Consider the following 17,374-nt stretch of genomic DNA (forward strand, 5'->3'; position numbering starts at 1 on the left):
AAATAGTACTATAGCACCTATTATCCCTGCCATGTACCATAATGACATTGTTTCCCTTTTAAAAAATATCTTACTAGCTCTCCATAGCTCTTTGTATCAGATGCTCCTTCCTTATAATAGGTTTTATTTCCACATTACTCTAATATTTCTCTTTATTTGATTATTTAATTTTCTCACTAGTTTGTTTGCAGGCTTCAAACTTCATGTCATTTTCAGTGATGTCTCAGAATGTTTTCAATCTTCCCATTCACCAAGATGTTATTTTCTTCCTATTTGATATATGTATATCGTGTTTGATTCCTAGCGCATTTTTTGCATTCAGAAGTTAAAGAAATTTTTTTAAAGTTTATATGATGGATTAAAATTTTATGGAAATAGTTATATCACTAATTAACATCTATAGATATTTGTTAGTTTCAAAGGTAATGAACTTGTCCCAGAATCCTCAAATTATATTTTGGACATTAAAAATTACAGCACAGCGCAAACTTGTTCTCATTTCCAAAAATGCTGTGGGAAAGCAAAGTTGGAAGCATTGAGATCGCCTTATAAACAGTAAATATCACAGGGCTTAAACATTTAGAAGATAAGAGTGATGGTTATTTAGTATGCTCTGTGTAACTTTCTTTTTTATAAAAGTAACTTAACTTTATTTTTTTATTAAAAATTAACAAGCATTTAATTTTTCTCCATCTTATCACCCCTCATTCAGTACTTCATTGGGAAAAGGGAAAAAAAAAGAAACTCCTGAAAGAAATATACATAGTAGGCCCCTACTATAGGGGTAGGGGTAACTACCTAGATAGCTAGGTAGCACAGTGGATAGAACACCAGTCCTGAAGTCAGGAGGATCTGAGTTCAAATCTGGTCTCAGACACTTAACACTTCCTAGCTGTGTGACCCTGGGAAAGTCACTTAACCCCAATTGCCTCAGCAGAAAAAAAAAAGAAAGAAAAAGAAATATACATATTAAAACAAATCAAATTCCTATATTGGACATGTCCCAAAATATATATTTTGTTGTTCAGTATGAGTCCTTCACCTGTCAGGAAGTGGTTAGCATGCTTCTTTACTGGGCTTTTGAGATTGTTGTTGCATTTATCAGAATTCCTGGTCTGCAAAATTATTTGTTTTTTTTTTACAATGTTGTCACTGAATAAATTTCTATTCTATTTCTATTCACTTTCTAATTCACTCTGCATCAGTTTATACAACTCTTTAAATGTTTCTTAGGACCAATTCTTTTCATTATTCTTGTAGTACAATAATATTTTATTGTCTTATTCCATAATTAGTTCAGCCATTCCCTGGTAGATGAACATTTACTTAATTTCCAATTCTTTGGCCACAAAAAATGAGATGTGATAAATATATCCCTGCAAATGGATCCTTTTTCTTCAATCCCTTTAGAAGGATAGGGTTAGTTATGATATTGCTACATCAAAGGGTATAAATAGTTTACCAAGTTTTAGGATATAGTTTCAAAATGCTTTCTAGAATTCCTGATCCAGTTCATAACACCAACAGTTATTAATATCCCTATTTTCTAGAAGCACCTCCAACATTTGTCACTTTGCTTTTTTGTCTTCTTTACTCTATTTAACTCTTCCCGTACTAAAGTCCTAACCCAAGGACTCCTTATTGCCTGGTCATGGCCTGTGAAGGCTATACCTAAAGTTCTTACAGATCCTACCAAAAAGGATAGATGTTAGATGGGAATTTAGTGTTGGAGTCTTTGTTTTTAATTCCAGAACCTAGAGGTATGTTCATTGAGGCTTATTACTGAATTAGTTGCAGGGTTGAACTTTTTGTCACAGCAATTCTTTTTTTTCTCTGTTTTAAAAATATTTTTATTTTCCTCCTGTTATATATAAAGACAATTTTAAACATTCATTTAAAAATTTTTGACTTGTATTTTTTTCTCTTTTTCACCTCCTCCCTTCTCAAGACAGTAAGCAACATGATATAGATTATACATGTTCAATCATGCAAAACATGATGCCATTTTAGTTATGTCATCACAGCAATTCTTTTTTTGTTTTTGTTTTTTTCAAATTTTAATGGTATTTTATTTTTTCTAAATACATGCAAAGATAGTTTTCAGTATTCATCTTTGCAAAACTTTGTGTTCCAAATTTTTGTTTCTTCCCCTACTCCTTCCCAAGATAGCAAACAATTTAATAGAGGTTAAACATGAGCAATTCTTCTAGACATATTTGCATATTCATCATGCTATGCAAGATAAATCGGATCAAAAGCAAAAAAAACATGAGAAATTGGGGGAAAAAATCAAACAACAAAAAGGTGAAAAATATGCTTTTATCCATACTTAGTTTGCATAATTCTCTCTGGGTGTGGATGCCACTTTCCATCACAAGTCTGTTGGAATTCCCTTGAATCACCTTGTGGATGAAAAGAGCCAAGTCCATTACCTTTGATCATCATATGATCCTTTTACTGTGAACAATGTTTTCTTGATTCTGCTCACTTCACTTAGCATCAGTTCAGGCTTTTCTGAAATCATCCTTCTGGTCGTTTCTTACAGAACAATAATATTCCATAACATTCATATACCACAATTTACTCAACCATTCTCCAATTGATGGGCATCCATTCATTTTCCAGCTTCTAGCCACTACAAATAGGGCTGCCACAAACATTTTGGCACATACAGGTCCCTTTCCCTTTTTTAATATTTCTTTGGAATATAAGCCCAATAGAAACACTGCTGGATCAAAGAATATGCACAATTTGTTAACTTTTTGGATATAATTCCAGATTGCTCTCCAGAATGGCTGGATCCATTCACAGTTCCACCAACAATGCATCAATGTCCCAATTTTCCCGCATTCCTTCCAACTTTCTGCATTGTCTTTTCCTATTGTCTCAGTCAATCCGAAGGCAATTCTTAAAGACTACGTGTTAGGTAGAATAATTGTGAAGTGCGTTGGTGGAGAATGAACAAATTCCTTGATCACTGAAGTACTGTAGTGTCTATGCATATGTGCAAGTGTGTTCTAATACATGGAATAGCTCAATATTATTTAATGATAACCTAATGTCATCATTTTCTCCTCCTTTTGGGAGGAATTTCTGTATTCATAGGTATTGACATTTGATGCCTATTTCCAAGAGGATGTGCCTATGTCTACTGAGGAGCATTATAGGATCCGAAAGGTGATCATCTATTATTACCTGGAGGATGACAGCATGTCAGTCACGGAGCCTATTGTGGAAAATTCTGGAATTCCTCAGGGAAAATTCATCAAGCGCCAGCGGCTGCCCAAGAATGACCGTGGGGACCATTACCACTGGAAAGACCTGAATCGGGGTATCAGCCTTGTAATTTATGGAAAGACATTCCGTATTGTTAACTGTGACCCTTTTACAGAGGTATGGAATGAGTTTGGGAATTTTGCAAAGGAGCTCCTTTGCGTAATAATAATAATAATGGCTAGTATTTAGGTAGTACTTTTTGACTTAGAAATTGTTATTTTATTTGGTCCTCATAACGACCCTATTAGATAGATATTATTATCTCTATTTTCTTTGAGGATTTGAATATAGGCATTTTAATACTGTTGTCTTCTGAGTTTGTGTTTTGATCCCTCTGTCACCATAATAACTTCCTATGGGAAGGTTCCTTTTTTTTTTTTTTTTGTCTTTTGCTCATTTTTTTCCAGCCTATTTTTGTTACTTTTACAGTTGAGTTCTGCTCCTGGGGGGGGAGGGTACACTGTCCCAAGCTTCTTGTGCTAGAGACTGCAGCTGTTGACCCAGTGTTGCATTGTGACCATAGGGAGCCTGGCCTGGCACTGTGTGATGGTGGGGCAGGGTAGCCCTGGTGTTGCAGTGGGGCTGCAGGGAGAGCAGGAAGCAGAAAAAGGGAAGCCCTGGTCATTCTCCTGGGGCTGTGCTGGGGCCCAGGGGTAAAGGTCGGGTGTCCTTGGTCACTGACCTGCACTGAGTCTCAGTGTCTCCTGCTGGCCGCCTGCCTTTGGACTGTATTCCTTTTTTACCTGAATAAAACAAGCCTTTTCTGGTGACTTTCCAAATGGTTTTGGTCTGGAAAACTGTTTCACCTCATCTTTTCAAGTTCTGCTTTTTTAGAATTTGTTCAGAGGTGTTAGTTTATGGTGGTTGGAAATAAATTTGGGAGACTTCAGGTAATTTCTCTGCCATCTTGGCTCCTCTCATGATTCTTTACAAAATTCTTTACCTTTCTTTGTAAAAATCCCATACTCTTTATTATGCCATACTACTCAGTGGTCCAAATACAGCCTCCATAGTTGCCAAAATAAAACTGAAATTCAGTTGTATTTCCAGTTTTAAAGCATGTTCAGTTCCCATTCTAGTGTACTTTCCCATTTCTCGTCCCATTTACTGTACCATTTATTATCAAGTCAGATAGAATGTGAACTCCTCCAAGGCAGCAATCATTTTTTCCCCTTTTCTTTGTATCCCTAGTGCTTAGAAAAATGCCTGACACTAAGTACTTAATAAATGCCTCTCAATTGATTAATTGAATGAAGCCTTTAAAGGAGACAGGATGTTAAGATGAATTGGAAAACAGCAGTTGTGAAAACTTTCATTACATTGATTTGTAATGAATTAACAAAATGAAACTCAAGATTGTATCTAATTCTAAAGTTTATCTTGATTTTTTGTTAGAGTAATATAGTTTTAGATCTAAAAGAAAGGGACCTTAGCAGTACTGAGAAGGTACTGTTTTCCTTCCAAGTTGTTTTTTCCTTGAAGGTGGAAATGGGGGAAATCCTCAGATCTACATTAGATTGGATCCATTTCTACACTGGGGAGGGAAATGCCAGTTCAGACACTTGTAAGACATCTAGTTTAGCAGCCAACTCGGACCAGCTCCTTCTTGCTATCCTCAAATAGACTGTATCTCTTTTGTATTATTGGGTAGAATTGAGAAGTCTGAAATAAAAAGAAATCTCAAGTGTTATTAACTCAAGTTTTGGAAATGAAATAAATATCCTGAGATCCAGTTTTATCATGGAATCTTGGCAATGGCTTTGAGTTTGAGTATAGGCTTGATACCAGAAGACTTTAGTTTAAGTCCTGAGGCTACTAATAATTTATAATAAACAAGTGCTTTGATTTCTCTGAATCTCAGTTTCCCCATATGTTAAATGAGAAGAATAATGCAAAATTTTGTGAGTTAATTTTTAGCCTACTTAGGCAATTTGAAGGTATTTGCAAGAGAATTGAACCAGCCAGTGATGATAAAAACAAAAATTCTATATTGAATCCATTTTAATGTCACCCAATTAATATTAATTCACAAGGGAAAGCTTTTGAGCTTAAGAGCATATGGAGTGGTGGAAGCTCAGAAGGGAAGGCAGAAATAACCAGAGAAAGATACATCCAGTTGCACATGTTTAACTTAGTTTGCTTGCTGTTTGGGGGAGGGGGAAGGTAAGGAAAGCAGAAAAATTTAGAACTCTTACAAAAATGAATGTTGAAAACTGTCTTTACATGTATTTGAAAAAATCAAATACTATTGAAGAAAAGAAAAAAAAAGATATATCCAAACTGGTCATGGCAAGAGGAAAAAGAGGGGTTTTGGTGGTCATTGAACACCACTAAAATGAATGAACAATAAATCCTGTACATAGCCTGCTTCTTTGTATTTGTTTGCATATTGTTTCCCCACTACATTGTGAGCTTCTTGAGGGAAAGAAAGAATTTTTGCCTCTTTTTGTATCTTCAGAACTTTGCAAAGTGCCTTGTAAGTAGGCACTTAATCAGTGCTTATTGATTTTGGCATCTTGCTAAATTTCATAGATCTTATTCAGTTTTTAGGTCCAAGTTTTTTTATACCAATGCCTCTTAGACTATATTTTAGTCATATTTTTCAGCAATATTTAAAAATTAAAATACCGTGAAGAAATTCTGTATTATAATCTGTCATGTATCTATCTATCTATCATCTATCCATCCCTATGGCTGCATTAAAATGTAATGTTACATTTGCCCAGTTTAGATGTGAAGTATTGTTAATTGATGAGAAAGTAAAGGTCAAGTGTTTTCTAATGCTAAAATCTGATTTCATGTTCTCTGCAATGGCCAATAGTTTCACTTGTTTATAGAAGATAGATATCTTCTGTAATATTTCCGGGACTATAAATGATTATTTTGTGTCTTGAATTATTTAGGAATTTTTAGAGAGTCAAGGAATTGAACTGAATCCACCAGAGGAAATGGCTTTGGACCCTTATACTGAACTTCGAAAAAATCCTCCCCGCATGTATGTCACCCCATCAGACTTTGATCAATTTAAACAATTTCTGACCTTTGATAAAAAGGTAAGTGAACCCAAGAATATCTTAGTGGATCTGCACTCTTTTTCACTTTTTTCTGCCTTTAGCAATCAATAGCTATTTTGATAGATTGTAGTGAAATGAAACTTTTGTTGATTATTGATTGTTGTTGATTATTGTTACAATATTGCTGTTATTGTGTAAAATGTTCTGTTCACTTTGTATCAGTTCATATACGTCTTCCCAGATTTTCTAAAATGCTCCCTTTGTTCATTTTTCTTTTTCAAATTACATATTTTTTAACATTAATTTTTTTAAATTTTGACTTCCAAACTTTTTTTCTTCAATCCTCTGAGAAAGCAAACAATATGGGGGAAAAAAGCAAAACAAAAAAACAGAACAAAACTCTTGAGTTATAGCTATTTATGATAATAGACTTCAGTTTTGTTCTATTAAATCTCAGTAGTATAAATCAAAGCAGAAAATTTGCTTTGTACCAGTGAATATTATAATCTAGATTTTATATAGAAATGAATATAGAAAAGAACTTCACAGATATTTGTCAGACAAAATAATATAATGTGAAGTGACAAATGTGCTATATATTTGTATCTTAGAATTTTTCATAGTCATGCAAATGCCTTATAGTTTTAGAATAATAACAACTAACAAACAGTGTTTTATGGTAATTTACAAATATTTTTCTTTCAGCAACTCTATAAAGTAGGTAGTGCTATAATTATCTGCATTTTGCAGATGAAAGAACTGATGCTTAGAAAGTGACTTGCTCTCTTATCTCTATCATAACCTGGCCCCCACCCGGTGTCCCAGCACATCTTTCACATGCATTGTACCTCCCCTTTATGTTTACCTTCTCTGTCCCCTTTCCTAGGGGTCTTCAATCTATAATGCTTCATTTTGGAATGCGATGGAACTCTTAGCCCTGATTACCATCCTAACCCCCACTTTCTTATATCCACCTCCCACAAGGATTGTCTGCTCTGGAACATTTTTACTGGACTCTTTCCTCTCTCCCTCCCTCCCTGCCTACTGCTTCAGACACCAAAAATACTAGCTACCAGAATGAAATTGCTAAGCACAACGGTGACTTAGTGGTGAGATCTGTGGAAACTTGATATAAATCAGAAATTTCTGGGAATAAGATCAAAAAGGAAAACCAATTATTGGCTGTCCCCAACCTCAAATAAAATAGGTGATGAACTGTCAGTAAGTTTGAGTTTTTCCTTTGAACTGATTATGCTGAGTATGGTTCAACCAAAGTCCACCCTCTGAGCATGAGCTATTTGAGCTTTGATGTACAAGCAAATTGATTCTCTTCAATTCAGAGCAGTTCAACAAGCATTTCATAAATTCTTACTTTGTTTCAGGTTCTTTGTTATGTTCTATGGATACAGAATTACCAAAAAACATCCCAAAACTTATCCCCTCTCCTCCTTCAGGGTAGCCTATTCTCTCCTAAGGGAATGCCTCCTGAAATATGTTGAGCTTCCATAGTGATTAAATGAGAGTGTAATGTAAGTTAGATGAAGAAATATAAAGAAATAAAGAGAATATGCTCAGGGGGAGGGATTAAAAGGTATTGATAATATCCCTCAAGATCAGGAAGTGCTAAGTCCTTTAGTCTCTTAAGAAAATTTATTTTCTGCTTCCTCTAACCTTTATTGAGGTTTCTGAGTAATTTTATATCACCTATAGCTATATCATACTCAACAATACCTCCTCTGTGATGGTCTTTACTTTTTAGGAATTTTGTTTCTTTCGTTTTAGAAAGTATTACTTGCTATTCATTAAGTCTAATGATTTCCAAACCATTCTCCAATTGATAAATGGTCAAAGGATATGAACAATTTTCAGATGATGAAATTGAAACTATTACCACTCATATGAAAGAGTGTTCCCAATCATTATTGATCAGAGAAATGCAAATTAAGACAACTCTGAGATACCACTACACACCTGTCAGATTGGCTAAGATGACAGGAAAAAATAATGATGAATGTTGGAGGGAATGTGGGAAAACTGGGACACTGATTCATTGTTGGTGGAGTTGTGAACGAATCCAACCATTCTGGAGAGGATCTGGAACTATGCCCAAAAAGTTATCAAACTGTGCATACCCTTTGATCCAGCAGTGTTTCTATTGGGCTTATATCCCAAAGAAATACTAAAGAAGGGAAAGGGACCTGTATGTGCCAAAATGTTTGTAGCAGCCCTGTTTGTAGTGGCTAGAAGCTGGAAAATGAATGGATGCCCATCAATTGGAGAATGGCTGAGTAAATTGTGGTATATGAATGTTATGGAATATTATTGTTCTGTAAGAAATGACCAGCAGGATGAATACAGAGAGACTGGCGAGACTTACATGAACTGATGCTGAGTGAAATGAGCAGAACCAGGAGATCACTATACACTTCGACAATGATATTGTATGAGGATGTATTTTGATGGAAGTGGATTTCTTTGACAAAGAGACCTAACTCCGTTTCAATTGATAAATGAAGGACAGAAGCAGCTACACCAAAGAAAGAACACTGGGAAATGAATGTGAACTATTTGCATTTTTGTTTTTCTTCCCGGGTTATTTTTACCTTCTGAATCCAATTCTCCCTGTGCAACAGGAGAACTGTTCGGTTCTGCAAACATATATTGTATCTAGGATATACTGCAACATATCCAACATATAAAGGACTGCTTGCCATCTAGGGGAGGGGTGGAGAGAGGGAGGGGAAAAATCGGAACAGAAGCGAGTGCAAGGGATAATGTTGTAAAAAAAAAAAATTACCCTGGCATGGATTCTGTCAATATAAAATTATTATTAAATAAAATAAAAAAAGTCTAATGATTTCTCTTAAAAAAATCTTTTATGTTAAGTTACTGATGTTTTTTACTGAGGCTATAAACTGAAAGCAGAAGGCTGAGCCTTTTCTTATTCAGTGGAAAAATAGACGTTGAGAGTTGGAAATGGCCTAATCTAGACTGATTAATACTCCAAAGAAATCTGTGAGGCAACCTAGCCAACCAAGTGGTCATCTACTTCAAGTAGAAACTTGAAGATTTTCCATAAGAGCATCAAAGCAAACTGATGCACTTTTGGACGATTCACTGTCCCACCTGATGCCCCTTCAAATACATGAAGATAACTGTCACAACCTCCCTCCAAACCCCACTCTGAATCTTCCATGGTTCAAGCGAAACAACTCCAGTTTCTTCAATGAATCTTCCTATGCCATGGACTCAAACCCTTTTTGCCATCCTCTCTGGATGTTCACTGATTTATCAGTGTTGTTCTTAAATCAAAGCATCCTGATTTGAACAATATTCTAGACACAGTCTGGTTAGGGACTCATTTCTGGAAGTTTCAGAAAAGCCCCAAATCACTGGGATTATTTTGACTATCATAATAGTATTGGCTCATATTGAGTGTGTGGCCCGCTGAAACTGCCAGGTATTTTTGATAGGCTTCTGCCTAATCATACTTCTCCTATCATCTATTTGTGAAATGCATTCTTTTTGAAATCACGAATAAGACTACATTTATCTCCATTGCCCATCAAGATCTTTTTGGATCTTGATTATCTTATTCAGTGTGTATCATGAGGATGCCATTTGCCCAAGTCTCTGATAAAATTTCTAAAGAGTGTACAGCCATATATAGATTCTTGCAATACCCACTAGAAACCTTTACCTGTACTGATGTAGAATTATTAACTAGTCATTGAGTCTAGCTATTCTACAAATTTTAATTCTTTCTGATTGGATTATTGTTTAATATCTATTCATCTGATAGGAGTAGTATGTGATACTTTATCAAATGATTGGCTAAGATAGAGGTAAACTATGTACAGAAGTATCCTCAACTACTAATTTTAATTACTCTGGGATAAAAAAAAAATGTTACATGACTTGTCAATAGAGTTGTTATTGCTCTTTTAAAAAAAACACTAAAATTTATTTTTAACATTCTTTTCTTTTTAAATTTTGAGTTTCAAATTCTCTCCTTCCCATAATCACTGAGAAGACAAGCACTATAATATGAATTATATATATGAATTCATGCAAAACATTTCTATATTAGCTATATTTTAAAAGAAGAAAGATAAATAAGTAAAAAATTTTACTTCAGTTTGTACTGAGAGTTCATCAGTTCTTTCTCGGAGGTGGATAGCATTCTTTTATCATGAGACCTTTGGAATTGTCTTGGATCATTGTATTGATCAGAGCATTTAAGTTTTTCACAATTGATCATCATTGTTGTTATTCATCAGTTGTTTCAGTCTTATATGACTTTTTCTGACCCCCCCCTTTTTTTTGGTAAAGATATGAGAGTGATTTGCCATTTAATTCTTTAGTTCATTTTACTAATGAACAACTGAATCAAACAGGTTTAAATGACTTGTCTAGTGTCCACAAGTAATAAGTATCTGAAACTAGGTTCAAATTTGGGAAGATGAGTCTTTCTCACTACAATACAGTCTGTCTACTGTACTACCTAGATGATGTACTTGATCACCATTACAGCATTGCAATTACTAAACACAATAATCTCCCAATTCTCATTTTACTTTGCATTGGTTATATAGTTCTTACCATGATCTTCTGAAAACATCTCCTTATTATTTCTTTTTTTTTTAATTGAAGCCTTTTATTTTCAAAACATATGCAAGGATAATTTTTCACCATTGACCCTTACAAAACCTTGTGTTCCAATTTCCCTTCTCCTTTCTTCCACCTCCTCCCCTAAATGGCAAGTAATCCAATATATGTTAGATGTGGTAGAAAATATGTTTAAATCTAATATAGGCATACATATTTATACAATTATCTTTCTGCACAAGAAAAATCAGATCAAAAAGGAAAAAAATCCCTCATTGTTTCTTACAGTACAGTGGTACTATATCACGATAATATGCCATAACTTGGCTAGTCATTCCACAATTATTGAGCATCCCCTCAATTCCCTATTCTTTGCTACCACAAAAAGTGCTGCTATAAAATTTTTTGTACACTTAGGTCCTTTTCCTTTTCCTTTGATCACTTTGGGATACAGATCTCGTAGTGGTATTGCTGGGCCAAGAATATGTACAGTTATAAAGCCCTGTGGATGTAGTTCCAATTTGTTCTCCAGAATGGTTGAACCAGTTCCAACTCTACCAGCAGTTCATTAGTTTATCCTCTCTAGCACTTGTCATTTTTGATTAGTATGACCTGGCAACTCAGAGTTGTTATAATATGCATTTCTCTAATCAATAGTGATTTAGAACATTTTTATATAGTTATAGATAGCTTTGATTTCTTCTTTAAAAATGCCTGTTTACATCCTTTGACCATTTATCAATTAGACAAATGCTTTTTTATGATCATGACTCAGTTCTATACTCAGTGAGAACTGAAGTCTTTACCACAGAAACTTGCTGTAAAAATTGTTATTACTTCATCGTGTATGGTACTTTTTAGTATAACAGTTTCCTCAGTTATGTCTCTTAATTGTTTTGCTTTTGCTTTGTTTGAATGCATGATTGCTAGACTTGCCTTTCTTACTTCAGCTGAAGCATATTAGATTCTGCTCCAGTCCTTTATTTTAACTCTGTGTGTCTTTCTGTTTGATGTGTGTTTCTTGTAAACAACATATTGTTGGATTTTGCCTTCTAATTTATTCTGCTGTCTGCTTCCATTTTACAGATACACTCATCCCATTCATATTCACAGTTATGATTACTAACTGTATATTTCCTTCCATCCCACTTTCTTCCTCTATCTTTTGTCCTGTCCATTGTCAAAATTTGCTTCTAACAGCTACTTCCCTTAATCTTATCTACCTTTATCATTTCTCAGCTTTTTTCTTTTTTCCCTTTCCTCCCATTTGCCTATTGGATAAGTTATCTTTCTACACACAACTCAGTGTGTGTGTGTGTAATGGTGTAGGGAGTGTTTATATTTTTTTTTTGATTTGAGCCAATTCTGATAAATCCTTGAGGTTCAAACACTGCCAGCCATTCTCTCATTTCCCCTTCCAATGTCAACATTCTTCTTTACATGCCTCTTTTCTGTGAGAAAATTTCCCCTGTTTTGCCTCTCCTTTTACCCTTTCCCCAGACCTTCTCTCTTTTTCATATCTTTGTTTTTGAGAAGATTATTCCAATATAAACCACTCATATCCATGCTTTAATAATGATAAAATTCTTAAAAGATATATGTATCATTTCCCCAAATAGTTTAACTTTTTTTGAGCCACTTATAGTTAGTCTTTCATGTTTACCTTTTTGTGCTTCTCTGAATGTCAGATTTTCTATTCAGTTCTTGTCTTTTCATCAGAAATGCTTAAAATTCCTCTCTTTGACTTACATGAATTGATGCTAAGTGAAATGAGTAGAACCAAGAAAACATCATATACAGCAACAGGAAGATTATGTGGTGATCAGCTGTGATGGACTTGACTCTTTTCAACAATGAAGTGATTCAGATAAATTCCAATAGACTTGTGATGGAAAGATCCATCTGCATCCAGAGAGAGAACTACATGTAGGTCGCAGCATAGTATTTTCACCTTTTTTTGTGGGCTGTTGTTTGCTTGCTTGTTTTTTTCTTCCTTTTTTTCAACTGATTTTTCTTATTCAGTATGATAATTGTGGAAATATATTTAGAAGAACTGAACATATTTAACCTATATTGGATTACTTGCTGCCAAGGGAGGGGAGATGGGGAGAAGGGAGGGAGAAAAGTTTGGAACACAAGGTTTTGCAAAGATGAATGTTGAAAACTAACTTTGTATGGACTTTGAAAATAAAAAGCTGTTATTAAAAAGTAGAGTAGTTCACAGTTTTGATTTGCATTTCTTAATTAGTAGTGATTTAGAGTATTTTTTCATGTAGCTATTACTTTCATTTCTTCTTCTGAAAACTGATTAATATTCTTTGACCATTTATCAATCGGAAAATGGCTCTTATTTTTATAAATTTGGCCCAGCTCCTTATTTAAGAAATGAGGTCTTTTTCAAAGAAAGTTGTTGTAGACATTTCTCTCCCCCACCTCCAGTTTGCTGTTTTCCTTCTACTTTTGACTACATTAATTTTAATTGTGCAAAGATTTTTTCACTTTGATGTAATGAAAGCTATATTTTATTTCCCACAATCCTCCCTGTTTCTTGTTTGGGTATAAACTTTTCCGTTATCCATAGATCTAATAGGTATATCTTTCTATGGTCCCCTAATTTATTTCATCCTTTATGTCTAAATCATCTATTCATTTTGACTTTATCTTGATATATAGTGTGAAATGAAAGTCTATGCCTAGTTTTTACCATGGCTTTGCATTTTTTCCAGCAATTTTTGTCAAATGTTGAGTTCCTACAAATATTGGATCTTTGAATTAATCAAACATTAGATTATGGTCATTACTATTTATTGTGTATCTCCTCTGTTTTACTGTTCCACCACCCTCTAGGTTGGTACCAGATTGTTTTTGATAATTACCACTTTGTAATATAGTTTGAAATCTGGAATTGCTAGACCATTTTTCCTAACTTTTTTTTTCTCATTGATTCCCTAAATTGTTGGTTTTAAAATTTAAAAATTGTTACTTTTACAAAAAGTAAATTGTTGTTACTTTTTTTTTCTAGCTGTATAAAATGAATTGTTGGTAGTTTGATTGGATGTCACTGAATAAATAAATTCATTTAAGTAGAATAATAAATTTTATGATTTTGGTTTGGCCTACCCATGAGCAATTCATATTTCTCTAATTGTTTAGATCTGTCTTTATTTCTGTAAAAAGTGTTTTCTAATTGGGTTCATATAATTCCTAAATTTGCCTTGGCAGGTAGACTCCCAGGTATTTTACATTGTCTCCAATTATTTTATTTTTTAATGATAGCTTTTTATATTTTTAAAAGATGCCAAAATAGTTTTCAACACTCATCCTTGAAAAACCTTGTTTTCCAAATTTTCTCTCATCCTTCCCTCTCCCCTTCCCAGACAGCAAATAATCCAATATAGATTAAACATTTGCAATTTGTCCAAGCATACTTCCCACATTTATCATGCTATACAAGAAAAATCAGATCACAAAGAAAAGAAAATTAGAAAAAAAAAAAAGAAACAAGCAAACAACAAAAAAAGGCTAAGATACTATGTTATGCTCCACATTCAGTCCCCATAGTCCTCTTTCTGGATGCAGATGGCTCTCTCCATCACAAGTCTATTATCCAATTATTTTAAATGTAATTTCTCTTTGTCTATGCTAATGATTTAATATGGGTTCATCCTGTAATTTGACTGAAGAAATTCATTGTTTCAAGTAGTTTTTAGTTGATTCTTTAGGGTTTTCAAAATATACCAACATATCATCTGTTTTGTTTCCTCATTTTTTTCTCTCCATCTCTTATCATCACTGTACTCTGTTTTTCTTTAGTCCTTTCTCCTTCTTCCCCAAATGGGTAAAATGGATTTCTTCTACTGAGTGTATATATATATATATTTTCTTCTTTCATCCAAGTTAAATGTATATAGTTCAAGCATTGCTTGCTCCTCTTCCCTACCATTTCCTTCTCTTTTATAAAAGCTCTTCCTTGAGTTCCTCATTTATGAGAAATAATTTCTCCAATTCTTTTTCTCCCTTCCCCCTTTTCCCAGGTCATCTGTCTTATCTATCTACTTTTCTTAATATCAAACCAACATAATTGATTTACTTCCATACCCTTTTTCTATGTACAGTCTTTCTAACTAACCCAATAATTATAAATGTCTTACAAGATTCATATAAATAAACAGTTAAATCTTATCAAGAGAAAAAAATTAGAACACAAAGTTTTACAAAAATAAATGTTGAAAACTATCTTTACATGTATTTGGAAAAAATAAAATACTATTTTTTAAAATGTGGAAGCTACTAAATCTTGTGTAATTCTGACTGTGGCTCCATCGTATTTGATTGGTTTCTTTCTGGCTGCTTTTGAAATATTTTCTTTTTGACTTGGGAGCTTTGGAATTTATAATATTTTAAAGAAATTTTATTTGGGGATCTCGGTTAGGAGGAGATTGGCAAACTCTTTCAAATTCAATTCTACTTTCCAGTTCTAGAATACAAAGAGAAGTTTTCCTTAATAATTTCTTGAAATATAATATTTAGGTTCTTTCTTTGATTATGACTTTCAATAGTTCAATAACACTTAAATATTTTCAGTCAGTTGTTTTTTCAATGAGATATTTCATATTTTCTTCTATTTTTCATTCTTTTGACTTTTTTTTTTGTTTCTTTAAGTCTCATGGAGTCATTAGATTCTACTTGTCCTATTCTAATTTTTAAGGAATTATTTTCTTGAGTGAGATTGTTTTCCATCTGACCACTTCTGCTTTTTAAGGAGTTCTTTTCTTCAGTGAATTTTTGGTGCCTCTTTTGCCAAGCTGTTAATTTCCTTTTCATGATTTTCTACCTTTGTTTTCATTTCTTTACTTAATTTTTTTTCTGTCATTCTCATTTGATTTTGAAAATCATTTCTTCCTCTTCCTGGAATTCTTGTTGGGCTTATTTTGGTTCACTTTTTTTCCTTTGAGGCTTTGCTTGTAGCTGTTTTGACTTCATTGCCTTCTGAATCTGTGTCTTGATCTATCCAGTCATCATGGTAGCTTTTCATGGTCAGCTTCTGTTTGTTTATTTGCTCTACTTTTAGCAGTGCATAAAAGATAGACATAGAATCCCTTCTCTCCCATTCCAGGAAACAGAGCCCAGCATTAACATAAATTCCAAATTGGGTCGCTATGAAAGAGACAGAGATAGAGACAGACAGACAGATAGACAGACACACACACACACACACACACACACACACACACACACACATCCCATGAGACAGTGACAAAGAGTCTGTATGTAGTATCTTTAAGGAAAAATAGAAATTTCTTTTTCTGCTAGCTGTATTCAACTATTCTCCATTATTAATTTAATGCTCTGGTTTCTAACTTTCTTCACGAGTATGACTTCTTATTATACAATGACATTTTTGCCTATTTTTTTCTTCTGAATAAAGTATTCTATTGTAGAGTCATCTTCCAGGCATAAAACTCACCAAGCCTTAGAGATGAAGTCAGATTTACTTTCTTGTATCAGGATTTCTGATTCTGTCATCCCCTATTTTGCCTAGATATTTATGTGTAGACATTTGAGACCAAGAGTTTTACTACTTGTTCCTTTTTTTGGATTTTGTCTCCTGTGAATTTACCGGGGTTCCAACTGTTGTTCTTCTGAACTATAATTGTTCTCTCAATGGATATGCATAGGCGGTCTTATCATTCCTCCATTAGATTTGCAGGAAACTCTATAATTATATGCTTAATCAGCTTTTGTTAGATGTGTTCCATCCCTGGTAGGGGGTGTATTATTCCTGTGTTTTAAATTATCATCCAAAATTCCAAATCCTATTCTCAGATACCACCTTCTTAGCCAACTAATCATATCCTAGATAATTGTTTGTTTCTTTTCAACATTCCTTATTTTCAGTGGACAACAGTAAAACAAACAAATAAACAACAAAAAAAAAAAACACCTTATATTCCTTTGATCTTCATTTTCTTGCCCAAGACTGCATAATCTTTGGAAATACTTTTTTTAGGTTCATTTAAGCAATACTATTTCTGCCCTTCTGATTTATCACAAGTGGGTAGTATCATCTGTTTTGATTAATCTGGGGAAAGTCTTTGTGGGGTTTTGGATACATGCCTCAGAGAAACAACAGGTCTCTCTTTTGTTTTTATTTTGTCTGTAGATCCTGGCTTTGGTGTCCCTCTTTAGAAAGACAGGGACTACTCCTCTTTGATGCTTCCTCTGACATGTATAAGTAATTTTAATATAACTTTATCAAGATCCATATGTCACTGTGAACAGAGCCAGTTACTCTTTGTACTTCAGCTGATTTTATTTATAGATCAGTATTTTGATTTTTAACTCAGTTATTTCTTCTTTTTAAACCTTCATTAAAAAGAGGGGACTCCCTGAGCAGTAAGGAGAGAGATATGTTCAAGATGAAGGTGATGTAGGAACAAAGAATATCAATTAAAAATCAGACTTTTAAAAAATTA

General features: G+C 33.8%; 1 protein-coding gene across 1 annotated transcript in view; it reads left to right on the top strand.

The window, feature by feature from the left end:
* The window catches only part of EFHC1 (EF-hand domain containing 1), a 101,392-nt gene that overhangs the window by 39,004 nt on the left and 45,014 nt on the right, over window positions 1–17,374 (top strand). The window contains exons 3-4 of the mRNA XM_051997150.1: window positions 3,106–3,393; window positions 6,180–6,329. Coding sequence (XP_051853110.1) covers window positions 3,106–3,393; window positions 6,180–6,329 — 438 coding nt within the window. The remainder of the gene's footprint in view (window positions 1–3,105; window positions 3,394–6,179; window positions 6,330–17,374) is intronic.

Source organism: Antechinus flavipes, chromosome 4 (assembly GCF_016432865.1).
Source record: "Antechinus flavipes isolate AdamAnt ecotype Samford, QLD, Australia chromosome 4, AdamAnt_v2, whole genome shotgun sequence".
Lineage (NCBI taxonomy): Eukaryota > Metazoa > Chordata > Mammalia > Dasyuromorphia > Dasyuridae > Antechinus > Antechinus flavipes.